Source organism: Lepus europaeus, chromosome 7, assembly GCF_033115175.1.
Source record: "Lepus europaeus isolate LE1 chromosome 7, mLepTim1.pri, whole genome shotgun sequence".
Classification (NCBI taxonomy): Eukaryota; Metazoa; Chordata; class Mammalia; order Lagomorpha; family Leporidae; genus Lepus; species Lepus europaeus.
Window position 1 is genome coordinate 47533205 of NC_084833.1, and position 13202 is coordinate 47546406.

Consider the following 13202-nt stretch of genomic DNA (forward strand, 5'->3'; position numbering starts at 1 on the left):
CAGGCTTCAAGCAGGGCTCCCACGGGCTGCCCCACACCTGTTCTCACACCTCTGCAACTCAGCCCGTGAGCACCGCAGCCCCCTGCCCTCTGCACGGCCAGCCTCCTGCCTGCCCCGCCATTGCCTCTGGGATAATTTCTTACTCCCAAGGCAGAGGAAGCTCCTTCACCCCTCACCCCATGGGATCCTCATCACTCCCACCCAGAATGCAAGCTGAGCTCATACCAGGACAGAGAGGCCGAGGAGCCAGCTGTCACCCCTCATGAGCTCGGATGGGACCTCCCACCCCAGCCACGCAGGCTCCCATCTTCCTGAGCCGGTGCCAGGGCCTGGGTGGGTGGCAGCTCCTCAGGGAAAGGTGACCTCGCCACTGGGCCTGCCCGCCCACACTGGCTGGAAGTGTCCCTGGCAAGGCGGCTCAGGTGTCCCGGGAGATGGAGGGGGCAGGCAGGCAGCTGCTGCCTTCCGTGTCCCTGCAGGTGCACGCACACCCAGGCCACACGCTGTGTCTCCTATCCAGCGACACACTGTCACCTGGAGCAGCATGCACGCACAACCGGTCACTCGGGGGGCCTCTGGCAGCCTTCTGCACAGATGGCCTCATGCACACGCACACACACACAAGGGCAGCAAAGAGCTTCCCACAGGCAGCTGCACACTTGGCCTGCACAGACACACTCACCTAGTCTTGCACACACAGCATCTCTCTTCCACACGCAGTCCCTCTCCTTATTCATATACTGTCCCCTACAGTCTCATCCTCCCTCCCTCCCTCCCTCCCTCTCTCTCTCTCATACACACACACACACACGCGCACAAAGTGCATTTCACCCCTAATCTGTCTCACACTCACCCAGGATTTCCCTGACACAAGGACTTACAAACTCTCAGACTCCGTCTCAGCACACACACATACACACGCACACGCGTGCACTGCCTCATGGCATGTCTGTCTCTTCTCGCACACACATGGCACCTCTTACACAAGCCTCCTCTCACACACACCCAACAGCAGCCTGTTCTGCAGTCTAGACCTAGCAATTCAGGAGGCCTGGGGCCCCGGGTGGGGGAGGGGTGGACGAAGGTGACAGCGCCAGCGGTGGCAGAGCAAAGCGGGAGGAGGACAGGCAGCTGGCTGGTCCCTGCGCAGCTGAGCCGCAGAGAGACAGCGCAATGCAGCGAGGCCGGCCGGCGGGCGGGCGGCGGGGAGCCTGGGTTCCAAGCCCTGCTCTGCCTCAGCTCCCTTGCTCCCCTGGGGGCCTGGGTCCTCATCTGTCACCCAAGAGAGTTGGAAGGGATGACAATCTTTCTGTGAGGCTATGGGGGAAATGGTGGCCCAGATCGGAAGAGGCAGGTTCCTGCCAGAAGCCACCTCTGCCCTGGCACCCCTGCCCCGCCACCACTTTCCCCTGCCCAACTTACCCCTGACAGCCTGCCCTTCAATGGACATTTGCATGAGAGATTTTTTTTTAAAGACTTGTCAGTTGGGTTTTGTACACCAGCAAGACCCCAAGCCACAGCCATTGGCCCAACTGTCTGCACTGGGTACAGCTACCCTACGTCCCAGGAATGTCCAGTGGGAGGAGAGGGACTGGGACATGCCCCATGGGCCCCTGCCTGCCTTGGAACTCAGGGACTCTGATTAAGAGCCCAAAAGCTGAGCCTAGGAAAGGGGTGTGAGCACCCAGCCTCCTGCCAGGGAGAGCCGCTGAGATCACCGTGAGGAAGTGGGGCCTCCCTGGCTTCTCAGGCCAAGGTTGGGGGCAGGCGGAAAATGCTGCCCAAGGTCAAGTGTGGGCTGAATGGGCAGCTGCTCTGACCCAGGCCTTTGCCCAGCCTGTCCCCCACCCCAACCCTAGCACTCACTGGCTCAACATACTGGGGCTCAACACCCCAGTGCCCCTGCTCCAGCCCCTCCCCACAGCTGAGCACAGCTCCCACTTACATAATCCTCTAGCCGTGGTGCTGGCCTCTGTCGGGGAAGGGTATGGAAGGCCTCTGGGGGTCCCAGGCCACTCTAGGAATGGCAGGGAGTTTGTGGCCACCACAAGGAAGGAGAAGCTCCCAGGGGATTTGGGTTCAAGTCTTCCTTAGCCTCCAGCTTCCTGGGTGACCTTGGGCAAGGTGCTCAGGGGCAAATTCAGAGGCCAGGCTCACTCCCTCTTGGACCCCGCTGCCTACACCTACCTGTTCTAGGATTCCAGGGGAAGTCTCTAGCCTGCTGCCCCTCCACCATGCCATCTGACCACATCTGGGCCTCACATGACCTTTTGCTGCCCTCCCAGGCAGACTCCTGCCCCTGCCCCTGCCCCTGCCCCCTGCCCCAGGCCCCAGGCCCCAGGCTCTGGCTCAGGCTCCAGTGGGCAGTGGGAAACCAGGGTCATCAGGAAACAGCAAGGGCAGAGGTAGTGCTTTCTCGGGTGGGCGTGTGTGTTGGGGGCAGAGTGGCCGCTCACGGTTGGGGAGGGATCTCTCTTTATATTGCCAACTCTGTTCCTGCCCTGGTGCCCTGGACTCTCTGCAGGCCTCTGGAGGCAGAGCCCAGGAAGGTGGAACTGTCTCTTCCAGGGTGGCCAGCTGGCTGCTGCCAGTCTCCCTTCTGGGCTCAGTTACCAAGGGGTCAGCAGCAAAGGCCCTGGGAGCCCCCTCTCCCACTGTACAGATGATGACACTAACCCAGAGAGGGCCAAGGTCAGAAGCAGGGTGTCCTTTCTCCCCAGCAACAAGCTGCTTGTCACCAAAGGGGAGTGGCTGCTGAAGACACACCCACCTCTCAGGCACACCTCACCCTGGCAGGCTCCCCCGAGGGCTCCCCTCTCCCTGAGCCCCCAAGTCCCAGAGGAGGCACAGGTGTGAGCCTCGTGACCCACTCAGACACCCATCACTGTGCACAGAACAGGACAAGCTCTGACCCCAGGAGCAGGTCACAGAGGGATTGCCAGCCCCCAAGTTGCCAATTAGCCCTCACAAGATTCCCCCTTAGCTGAGGCTGCTCCGGGGGAGAGGGGTGGTCTCTCTGGAGCAGCCAGGCAGGCCTCAGGCCCTCTTGGGCCCTGGCTGGCTCCAGGCACCTCCTTACCTGGGAGGTGCTTCCCTCCCCACACCAAAATCTAGAGAGGGCACTTCGCACCTTCAAGCACACATCTGTAAAGACACAGATATATGCTGACGGCCACTCACGCACACTCACACGCTCGTGCTCACTCGCTCCCACCCAAACACACACCACCACACTTACATAAATACGCACACACCAGCTACTCACACACACAAACACCCCTTCCTACCCAACCGCACTAACTCACTGTGAGGGACAGCGACTCCTGCAGGGCACTCAACCGGTCACCCTTGCAAAGGGCCGCCGCTGTGCTCCAGGACACTCGCATACGTCCCTTCCCGCCCGGACTCCCTGGGCTCTCGAGCCCCTCCCCGCCTCCGCCCGCGGGAGCAGAGGGCGCTCGCTGCCCTCCCGGCCCGCCCGCTCTGCTCCAGGCTCTGTTGCCACTTACCCGCGCGTAGCGGGACGAGTAGGGATCCTCGAAGAGCGCCCAGATGCGTGGCTGCCAGCGGCGCCAGAAGCCGCCTGGCCGGCCGTCCGGGGAGTCGCTGAGCGCCAGGCGCTTGGTCATCTCCAGCTCGTCCTCGCCGTCGCCCGAGTCGCCAGGGCCGTCGGCGTCCGCGTCGTCGGCACTGTTGTCCAAGGGCGCCCCGCCAAAGCTGTCGAGCGCCTCCTCGGCGTCGCGGTGCTGGCGGTAGGTCATCCAGCAGCACGGCTCCACGTCGGTCTCGTCGATGCCCCAGAAGGCCAGCTCCTCCTCGTACAGCGGCCCGCACACGTCGGCCGGGCAGTGAAGCTTGCCCGTGCGGTAGTAGTTCAGGATGTGCGCGAAGACGCCCGGGTGGCGATCGAAGAAGAACTCGTCGGCCCGCGGGTCATAGTCGAAGTGGCTGTGGGCGTCGGGCTCCGCCAGCCAGGCGAGCCGCGTGCCGGGCAGCGTGCGCAGCGTCGAGCGGTACGTCTGGTGGCGCGTGCCGCCCACGTTGATCACGATGCGCTCGCTCTCGTCCCCTTGGCCCATCGCGGCGCCCCCTTAGGCATGGCGCGGCCCAGCGACACCCATGGGAGCGGCCGCCAGGGGGAGTCGGTGCCGGGGAGGGGGGCGCGCGGCCTCCTCCCCCCTCCCCCCAGCCGTCGGGGGAACAGAGGACCGCGGCTCTGGCCACCCCAGCGAGCGGCTGGGACCCGTCGTTCGGGGCGCTTTTTGGTCCAGGGAAGTGCGCGCCGGATCCCAAGGGTCTCCAGGCGCTTGATGTGGGAGGGAGCTGGTCTGGCTGTGGAGGAGGCAGAGGAGGAAAAAGGGAGGGAGGGAGAGAGGGAGGGGGGCGGCGCTCAGCGGCGAGCCCCGGGAGGAGGGGAGAGAGGGTGGGGGGGCCGGGCTTCCATCCCCATCTCAGCGGGAGAGCGGAGAAATCGACACAAAGCTTATGGGGCCAGGCAGATAGAGACCAGCTCCCAGAAGGGGGAGGGGAGGAGAGGGGGCCGGGAAATGCGCGCTCCGCGGTGCGGTGGTCGCCGCAGCGCGTCCTCCGCGCCTGGGAGATGGATGCCGGCTGCCTTCCTCCCTGCGTGGCGGGGCTGCAGCGCGGGGCGCAGGGCGGGCTCCGGCCCCCTCCCCTCTCTCCTTGCCTGGCTGCCTGCTCCCCCCGGCGGCGGGCGCGCCCGCCCGCCCTCCTCGTTCCTTCTCCCCGCCTCCCGGAGGAGATGGCGGGTCCCCTGGGCAGGGGCGCCCGGGTGTTGCTCGGTGCGGCGGCCGCTGCGCGCCGCGCTCCGGGCGCTCAGGCTCGACCTGGGCTCCGCTGGGCTGCGCTGGGACTCAGGCTTCCGCGGCGGTGCTGAAGGGACAGCTCCCAGACGGTGGCGGAGCTGCGTGGGGCCGGACGGGGGTTCTGCCGGCTGGGTTTGGTCTGCGGGGCCGGCCGGCACTGGCTCCGGTGCCTCTGCGCCCCGCGCTCCGCTCCCGGCTTCGGGCAGGCGGTGGGCGCTGCCGGCCGAGGCCGGGGGGCTGCGGAGGTCGGGCCCGGGAGGCGGGGGTGGCGGGGCCCGGCGCGGCGCGGCGAGGCCGGCGAGGCCAGGGAGGCGAGGCGCGGAGCGGCCGCCGCCGCCGCCGCCGCGACGCTGCCGCCGCCGGAGCTGCTGCTCAGCTCGCTGGCTGGCTCGCTCGCTCGCGCGGTCCGCGTCCAGCCCGCCGCTCTCCGGACACGGGCACACGGCGCGCGCAGCCGCACTCGCCCCCGGAGGGAGGCGCCGCGCTGGGTCCTAAAAAGCCCTGATTCCGCGCCCCCCTCCCAGCCCAGCGCGAGCCGGGCCTCCCTCCACCCCAGCGCTGGGGGCGCCCGCCCCGCACGGCTCCCGCTGCTCCCGGGGGACCCGCCGACGCTCCGCCCCAGGGAGCGCTGCTCGGAGGGCGGGGGCTCCCAGAGACGTCTGGGCCCGCGGCCCCGGGTCACACTGAGGTGACAAGGGCGTCGTAGGCACCCGCCCCTCTCCTTCCAAACCCGGAACTGTCTGATCCCCTGGTGAGGCGAGGCGCTCCCAGCGGGTCCTCAGAGACACCTTGTCCGGGATCCGGCGCGATAGATAGATCCACGGAGCGCTTTCATACCAACCATTCGCACGGAATCTGGAACCCCGCGATGCTTCCATAGCTATCCCGTTGCATGGACTCCAAACACACACACACACACACACACACACGCCTTGTTCTCTAAACTATCACAAACAACCAATCCTGGCCGCTTTTCACCCCCTGCCACCGCTTACTACTTGGCATTTCGGTGAATTCTCAGATCAACATTTTCCCAGAAAGCCATAGCCGCTTTTCACATTTTAATAAACAGCTCAAAGATTATGTAAAACCAGCACCCCAAAATCAAAACCAAAAGGCCCTGGACTCATGGAAGCTTGGGACTGACCTCATCTCCTGGGAGCCCCCCCCCAAGTCCGCTGGTCTGCCAAGTGTGGGTCCCTGGGTGCTCTCAGGGGTCACGGGGGATACTGCTCCTAAGCCCCATTAAATGTTGACATTCTTCTCCCCATGGGGCTTCAGCTGCCTTTGGGGCCACCCTGTGTTGCCTGTGGGGCTGGGTGGGAGCTGCTGCCTGCAGTGAGGCCCACAGCTTCACAGTGGCTCCTAGGGGTGGGAGTAGCAGTCTGGACCTCACAGCCTTCCTGGCTGCTGCCTGCTGCCAGTGCCCCCGCTGACCTTAGCCCAGCCCTCACTCCTCCACTCCCTGCTTGTTCCAGGCTCTGTCCCAGGCACAAGGGCACAGGAGACGAATCAGCCGCAGCCTCTGCCCTCCACCGGCTCCAGGCATTGGCGGGGGGCAGGGGAAAGGGAGGTGGGTAGGTGGGCCTGGGCAGGACACGGGAGGACGGGCCCAGCTCCAAGGGGCAGCTGGGCTGGGAAAGCGGCTTATTGATCCCAGCCCAGCCCAATCGAACACAAGCTGCCTGGGCAAAGGGTGATTTAATTAAGGAGACCTGAGGCTCCTGTTTATACCTGTTGGCACTTGCTGACTGTGCAAGCTGCCGTCCCTCCACACTGCCCCACACACAGATGCTGTTGCGGGCCTGGGGAAAAAGCAGTGCTGTGGCCATCTCTGCCATCACCCGGCCAGGGAAATCACCCAGCCACAGAGAGTCCTTGTGCCGTGGGGAAAGGGCTTGGAGGAGTGGAGAAGGGTGAGAGATGACGGATGGAGGGAGAATGGGAGAGAGAGGATGGTAACTCAGAACTGGAGAGAGAGCTGGACAGACGAACAGAGGACTGGCGTCTGGGGACAGGTGCACACTCCCTCCCTCCAGAGCTTGGTCTGCATGCTTTTTTCCAGTTAGGAGCTGCTCCTTTCTCAGTCTCAGAGCAATGCAGGGATGAGCATGTCTTTGAGTGTCCCTCTCACCACAACCTGTGTGAGACCTGTCTCCTGACCATGAAGAGGCCTGGCCTGGTGTAGCCCAGCCTGGCTCATACGCAGGTCCCCAAGACATAGGCTCTCAGGAAGCTCTGCCCCAAGACTTCCTAAGGGAGAGTGGAAGGGGCACAGAGAGCTGGGCACACACGCATGCCCAGATGGTGAGATCGGGACCGGGAGACCAGAGACAGGCCTCTCCAGAGTGTCCCTTTTCCCCAGCCTCATGTCCAGCCACTCCCCCCTCACCTGCCCTAGACATCTGCAATGGCTGCTTAAGGGCTGAAGACCCTGCTTCCTCTCCCTCCTGCAGAAGCACCGGGGATCAGAGGACGGCTCCCAGACCTTCTCTACAGCTCATCCTTTTGCCCGAAAACAACTTTCAGCTCCTCCAGGGCTCCCCATGTGCTTCCCTGCACAGTGCTTAGAGCAGTGGCTGCTCAATGAGGTCTCCCTGACTCAGGAAAGGCCAGGAGAGGGGCTGGGACCCAAGAAGCCCCGTGGCAGAGACTGGGAGTCGGGGCCCCTTACCAAGGCCAGAGTGGGACTTACCCAGGACCCTTTAGGAAGTCAGTACACAGAACACACCCTGGCCAGGACCCCATGGGGGAGTCTTCATGGGGAGCTGCTGTGAGACCCAGAGGTGGAGAGACAGAGGCAAAGGGCCCCAAGTAAGGGGAAAGGTGGATGCCTAGGGGCTCTGGCCAGGCCTCACCCTGGGTAATGAGCTAGGAAAAGAGATGCAGTCCAGGGCTGGAGGGAGCGAGAACATGACAGGCACACATCACACCTTAAAATGCCCTAGGCCGCACGCAGAGGCGGCTCGGGGAGAAGTCAGCTGTGCAGAGGTGACCCACACATTCCACTTTAGGATTCTCACTTGGAGCCCTGGTGACACCAGCCCTTCCCCCAGCCTAGGCCTCAAGAAATAACCCCTTCTGTATCCTAAGCGGCACATAAAAGTCCCTTCTCTCACTTCCTCTTCACACAGAAGGCTGGCATTTGCAGAAGCCCAGAAAAACCAACAGGGCAACATAGAAGAAAAAGAAAGAAAGAAAATAAGAAGCAGAGACATAGGAGTGGGGAAGTTAGCTTGTCACAAACACTGACCACAGACCCTAAAGCCTCACCCCTTTTCCACTTTTGAGCTCTCGCCTTTATCCCGGCTCCCCCTGCAGAGTAGGCTGTGGTCCCATGCCACACAGTCTTTGGGCGTTGGGGAGGGTGGTGGGAGGAGGTGATGAGCTACTGGGGGTGGAGGACAGTATGCAGTGGCTTAAAGCACAGATGCGGGCACAAGACCACCTGGGTTCAAATCCCAGCTAACTGTGACCTTGGACAAGTCATGCAACTTCTCTGTGCCTCAGTTTCTTTGCCGTTGGTGTTGGGAACAGTCATCATGCCTACATCCTCAGCTCTTCGGCTGTGTGCAGGCTGGAGGGGAGGATGTGCCGGGCTCCCGGGAGCTCCGTGTGCAAGCAAGGGGCTGGAGGAGGAGCTGGGGCTGGCAGTGAACTAGACAATGGTGAAGAGAGTCCCGAAGCCAAGTGTGGCCTCCATTTGCACATCCAGCACTCACAGGCCTTAGATCTGGGTGTGCGAGGCCCTGGACCTGGTCCAAGTCCAGCCCCCAGGCCTTTGTCCAGGTTGGCATATTCTTCATGGCTCTTCCAGGCCCAGAGCCTCTGCATTCCTGATGGGTTGGGGTGCCATCTCGCGGCCGTGCTTGGAAGCTACCATCAGCAGAGTGCTGGGAGAGTCGGCTTGGTGGGATAACTTGCTGTGATGGTAGGCAGTGGGGACAGCAGGTGGCGTCGGCTTCCCAAACCAGACCTCCTCCCTCTGATGGGCAGGGGGGAGTGAACCTCAAGGTGTCACCGTGGGAAACTGATGACCTTGGTCATAGGATCAGGAGCTTGAGCAGTGACCCTGGTAGCTAACTTGGGCTGGGGTAGGAGTCGGGGTAGAGCTGCTACTGCTTGCAAATTCTGTTTTCTCTTAGACCATGGGAAGCCTAGAAAGGGGCCAAGGTGAGGAATCGTCTGGGAAGGTGTCTTGAACAGGATTTTTCCAACGTCTGTGTTGCTGACGCTTTAGAACGGTGTGTGTGTGTGTGTGTGTGTGTGCAGCCACACACTCTTGCTTGCTTTCGAGCTTGCTCCAGACTGTGCAAGGTGCAATGTTTAGCAGGCCTCTATCCACTAGATGTCAGTAGAAGCCGCTTCCCCAGCCGGTATCATCAAAGGTCTATGGACACTGCCAAAGCCCCCTGGGGGCGGAGGGAGGGGGAGGGGATTTCCTCTGGTTAAGAGAATCCTTGATCTAGAGTGTTGGGTCCAAATTGCATTTTTGATGCTCACTAGCTGAATGAAGCAGGCACATTCCTTCTTTAGGCTTCTGTTTCCTCATGTGTGGCAAGGGAGTGATACTCGATGGGGTTTAAGCAGGAGAGTGCCTCACCTCCTCTCCGCTTCTCTCCAGCTGCCATCCCTCAGCAGCCAGCTCTTACCCCACCTCTCCGTCGCAGACCCCTGCCAATCCCTAGCCTTAGGGGGTTGCTATGGGTCCCGGGCAGAGCTGCCGCCCGCCCCTGGACTTAGTCTTTGAGAAGGCGGGGCCTCACCGCCTGTCGGGGCTGGCTGTGGGGTGAGGTGGGGAGGTGGGAGATGATGAAGGCAGGGGAGCAGGTGTGTGAACACAGTCAGGGGTCCATGTGTGTAGGGATGATGGTGTGCAGGCACTTCTGCAAGTGTGTCCCCAGCAGCACTGGGCAGAGGCCACCGAGCTCTCTCCCAAGAGGAGCTGGGGACTCCTGGCGACCCCAGGGCTTGTCCGAGGAGCCTAGTGGTTCCCCTGCTGTGCAGAGTTGTGCGTCAGCCTGCGGGGGAGCCGGGTCAGCAGAGTGCAGGTGGGAGGGGTCCCAAGCCATGACTTTTTCAAAATAGAAGGCAAGAAATCAAATAATAAATAAAAAGCAAGGGAAGAAGTGAATATTTTAAAGAAATCAGAACCAAATATACATTTTTAAAAAGTTGACAAATACCACCGAGAAAACTAGGTACAATACTTTGACAACCAAAACAGTTACAACTCCTTTTGCAAGTGCAGAATGATTTTCAGTTGATAAAGCATTGATAAGCTGCATCAGAGATGACTGAGAATGAAAAATCATGGACCCTACCCCAGATAAGCATTTCTTTCCTGTATACCAGAAAGACCTATTTTAAATTTTCATGCACATTTACGGCTCCCAGGATGTACTAGGCAAGGGTCATGTAACTGAAAGTATCATCAGGTCAGAGCTACTTAGAGACGAACTTGAAATGCCAGGGCCTCAGAAAAGCCAAACAAGAGTGTTGGTTCCAGATTTCAAAGCTAACTACAAAGCTGCCGTACACAGGACCATATGGCGCTGGTGTAAGGACACGTCCATTGTTCACTGGAATAGAATTCAGAATCCAGAAACAAGACCATGAAGTTATCGGCAATTAATTTTTGACAAGGGTGTCAAGACAATTTAATAGGAAAAATATGGTCTTTTCAGTAAATAACGCTGGAACAACTGGAAATCCCAAAGATTGAACTTGGAGCCTTTTCTCACACTGTGTAGAAACTTAAAAATGGATCAAATTATTAAATCATGAGCTGAAACTGCAAGACTCTTAGAAGAACTTGGGTTAGATATGGCTTCTTAGACATGACATCAAAAACACTAACAAAAAGAGACTAAAGATTGGTAAATTGGACTTCGGCAGAATAAAACAACATGATCAAGAACATTATAAGATGGTGGGAGAAAACAGTTGTAAATAGTGTCTAGAATGTACAAAAAAGCTCTGAAAACTCAGCAAGAAAAACACAATTAACCTATTTTAAACAAAAGAGAGACAGAGTGAGGGAGAAACACGGAGCTCCCGTCCACTGGTTCACTGTCCAAATCCCTGCCACAGCCAGGTCTGGGCCAGAGGAGGAGGAGGAGCCAGGGACTGAGTTCAGGTCTCAGACTCACACGGGGTGTCAGGGACTCAAGTACTTGGGCCACCATCTGGTATCTGCCGGGCTGTGCGTTAGCAGGACCGGTACACAGGCACTCTGACATGACATACAGGCAACCGAACCCCTAGACCAAATGCGCAGCCCACAAATAACCTAATTTTAAAATGAACAAAAGGTCTGAATATTCATTTCTCCCAAGAAAATGTACAAACTGCCAATAAGCACATGAAAACATGCCCAACCTCACTAGTCATTAGGGAACTACAACTCAGAACCACGAGGTCATACTTCACATCCGCTAAGACGACAATGAAAAAAAAAAAAAAACAATAATAATCAGGGTGGTCAAGGATCCGGAGAAACCGGAGCCCTCGTGCATGCTCATGGGAATGGAAAATGGCGCATTTGCTTTGCAAAAGCCTAGCATTTCCTTGAAAAATTAACAGAGATTTCAATATTAGGTATATATACCCAAGAGAATTAGAAGCACATGTTTCTAGAAAAACTTGCATGGGAACGTTCATAATGGTTAAGAAACGGAAACAACCCAATGCCCTCAGCTAATGAATGGATAAACAAAATGTGTTGTAGCCATAGAGTGAAGTGTTACTCAGCCATGAAAAAGAATGGAAGTATCGATGTATGTTACAAGATGGATGAACCTGGAAAACACCCTGTGAAAAAGTCACACGTAGAAGGCCACACGTTGTTTGATTACATTCTTATAAACTGTCCATACAGCCAGAAAGGTGAGGGGCTGTCGGGGGTAGGGAGTGACTACTAATGGGGGTGATACAGATGTTTGGAATTTCACAGTGGTGATGGCTGCACAGCGCATTGGTCAGTTTTTCATTTCCATGATGCAATACCCGAGGACACAGACTTGATCAAGAAAGAGAGTTGATTTAGCTCACAGTCGTGGAGGTTCAAGTTCAAGATTGGGCAGCTCTGCCTCTGGTGATTGCAGAATCTGCAGGTGGCCTGGAGCAGCACACGGCAGGAGACGGTGGGTGTGCGTCTGCCTGTCTGCCTCTCCTTATAAAGCCACCAGGATGGGGTCCTGGGGTGTCACCTTAGTGCCCTAACCCAACCCGAACCCTTCCCAAAGGCCCTGCCTCCAAGCACCATAATTGGCTAAGTTTCCACCCTCCCAGAACCAGTAACGTGAGACTCTGCGGACTAAGCTGCATACATCCAAGGACCAAATGATTTTCAGATCATAGCACTCAACCTTGTGGATAGATTACAAACCACTGAAAGGCACACTTTATAGGGTGAATTTTATGATATGTAAGTTATATCTCCGTAAGACTCTGGGGAGGGGAAAAGGAAGGGAGCAGTTCAGGAGGAGGTTATGTTGTTTGTCTGTGCTGAGATGAACCTGGTCCCTATCCTCTTCTCCGTAAAACATCCACTTCATTTTCTTTGTTCTTTCTCTGAAGCGCTTTAAGGCACAGGCCTTTCAAAATCACTACATCATTAGCCAGAGAGAAAGCTGAAGTCCAGAGAGGCTAGGTCGCATCCCCAGGCTGTCAGAGCTGGTGAATGGCACAGCCAGGCCTGGATTCCAGGGACTCCTGGAGCCGGTGACAGATTCTGGGACTCATTCCCCCTGCTCCTGGGAAGAGTTCTCCATGAACTGGAGTCTACCGTTCAATGTGGTCTGAAGAAACAAAACTTGGGAACTAGGCTCAAATGACCCTGTATGGCATAAGAACAAGTGTTGCAGTCTCAGATGTAATTTTCTAAATGCCGGGGCTCTGCGTGCACGTGGGGTAGATGCTGCTTCATCATTCTCACATCACCGTCTTTGCCCGTCTTTGTCTCCCTCCTCATCTCATCCCTCTGTGTCCCTCCTCTGGCTCCCCCTTTCTCCTATCTCTCGGTCTTGCCCTCCCCTCCCGCATGCACCCAACGGCAGATTCTTCCACTGCCTCTTCATGTGACAATGGCTTTCTACCAGGACTAATTTTGTACTGTTTTCCTTATAATTTAGGGAAACGTCTTTCACAAGTCTTTGGCAAACATCACGCACATTAGTCAGGGTTTGGGTCAAATTTGGGAAGTGCTCAGTCAAGTGTTTGTCATCTGTGGGCTGCAAGAGGTCAAAGCATCCTGGACCTTCTGGTGTGGTGGGATATTTGAAATACTGTAAATCGACAAGTTGCATTAAACGTTATGTGGATGTTGCTGAGGTTTTGTTATGGTGGCACAACAGGAGTTGTAAAGCTATCTTC

The 13202-nt window shown here is 58.0% G+C and overlaps 1 protein-coding gene across 1 annotated transcript in view; it reads right to left on the reverse strand.

Moving 5' to 3' along the window:
- The window catches only part of KCNC1 (potassium voltage-gated channel subfamily C member 1), a 39920-nt gene extending 35841 nt beyond the window's left edge, over positions 1–4079 (reverse strand). Inside the window, exon 1 of the mRNA XM_062198089.1 lies at positions 3510–4079. Coding sequence (XP_062054073.1) covers positions 3510–4079 — 570 coding nt within the window. The remainder of the gene's footprint in view (positions 1–3509) is intronic.
- Positions 4080–13202: the final 9123 nt, after the last annotated feature.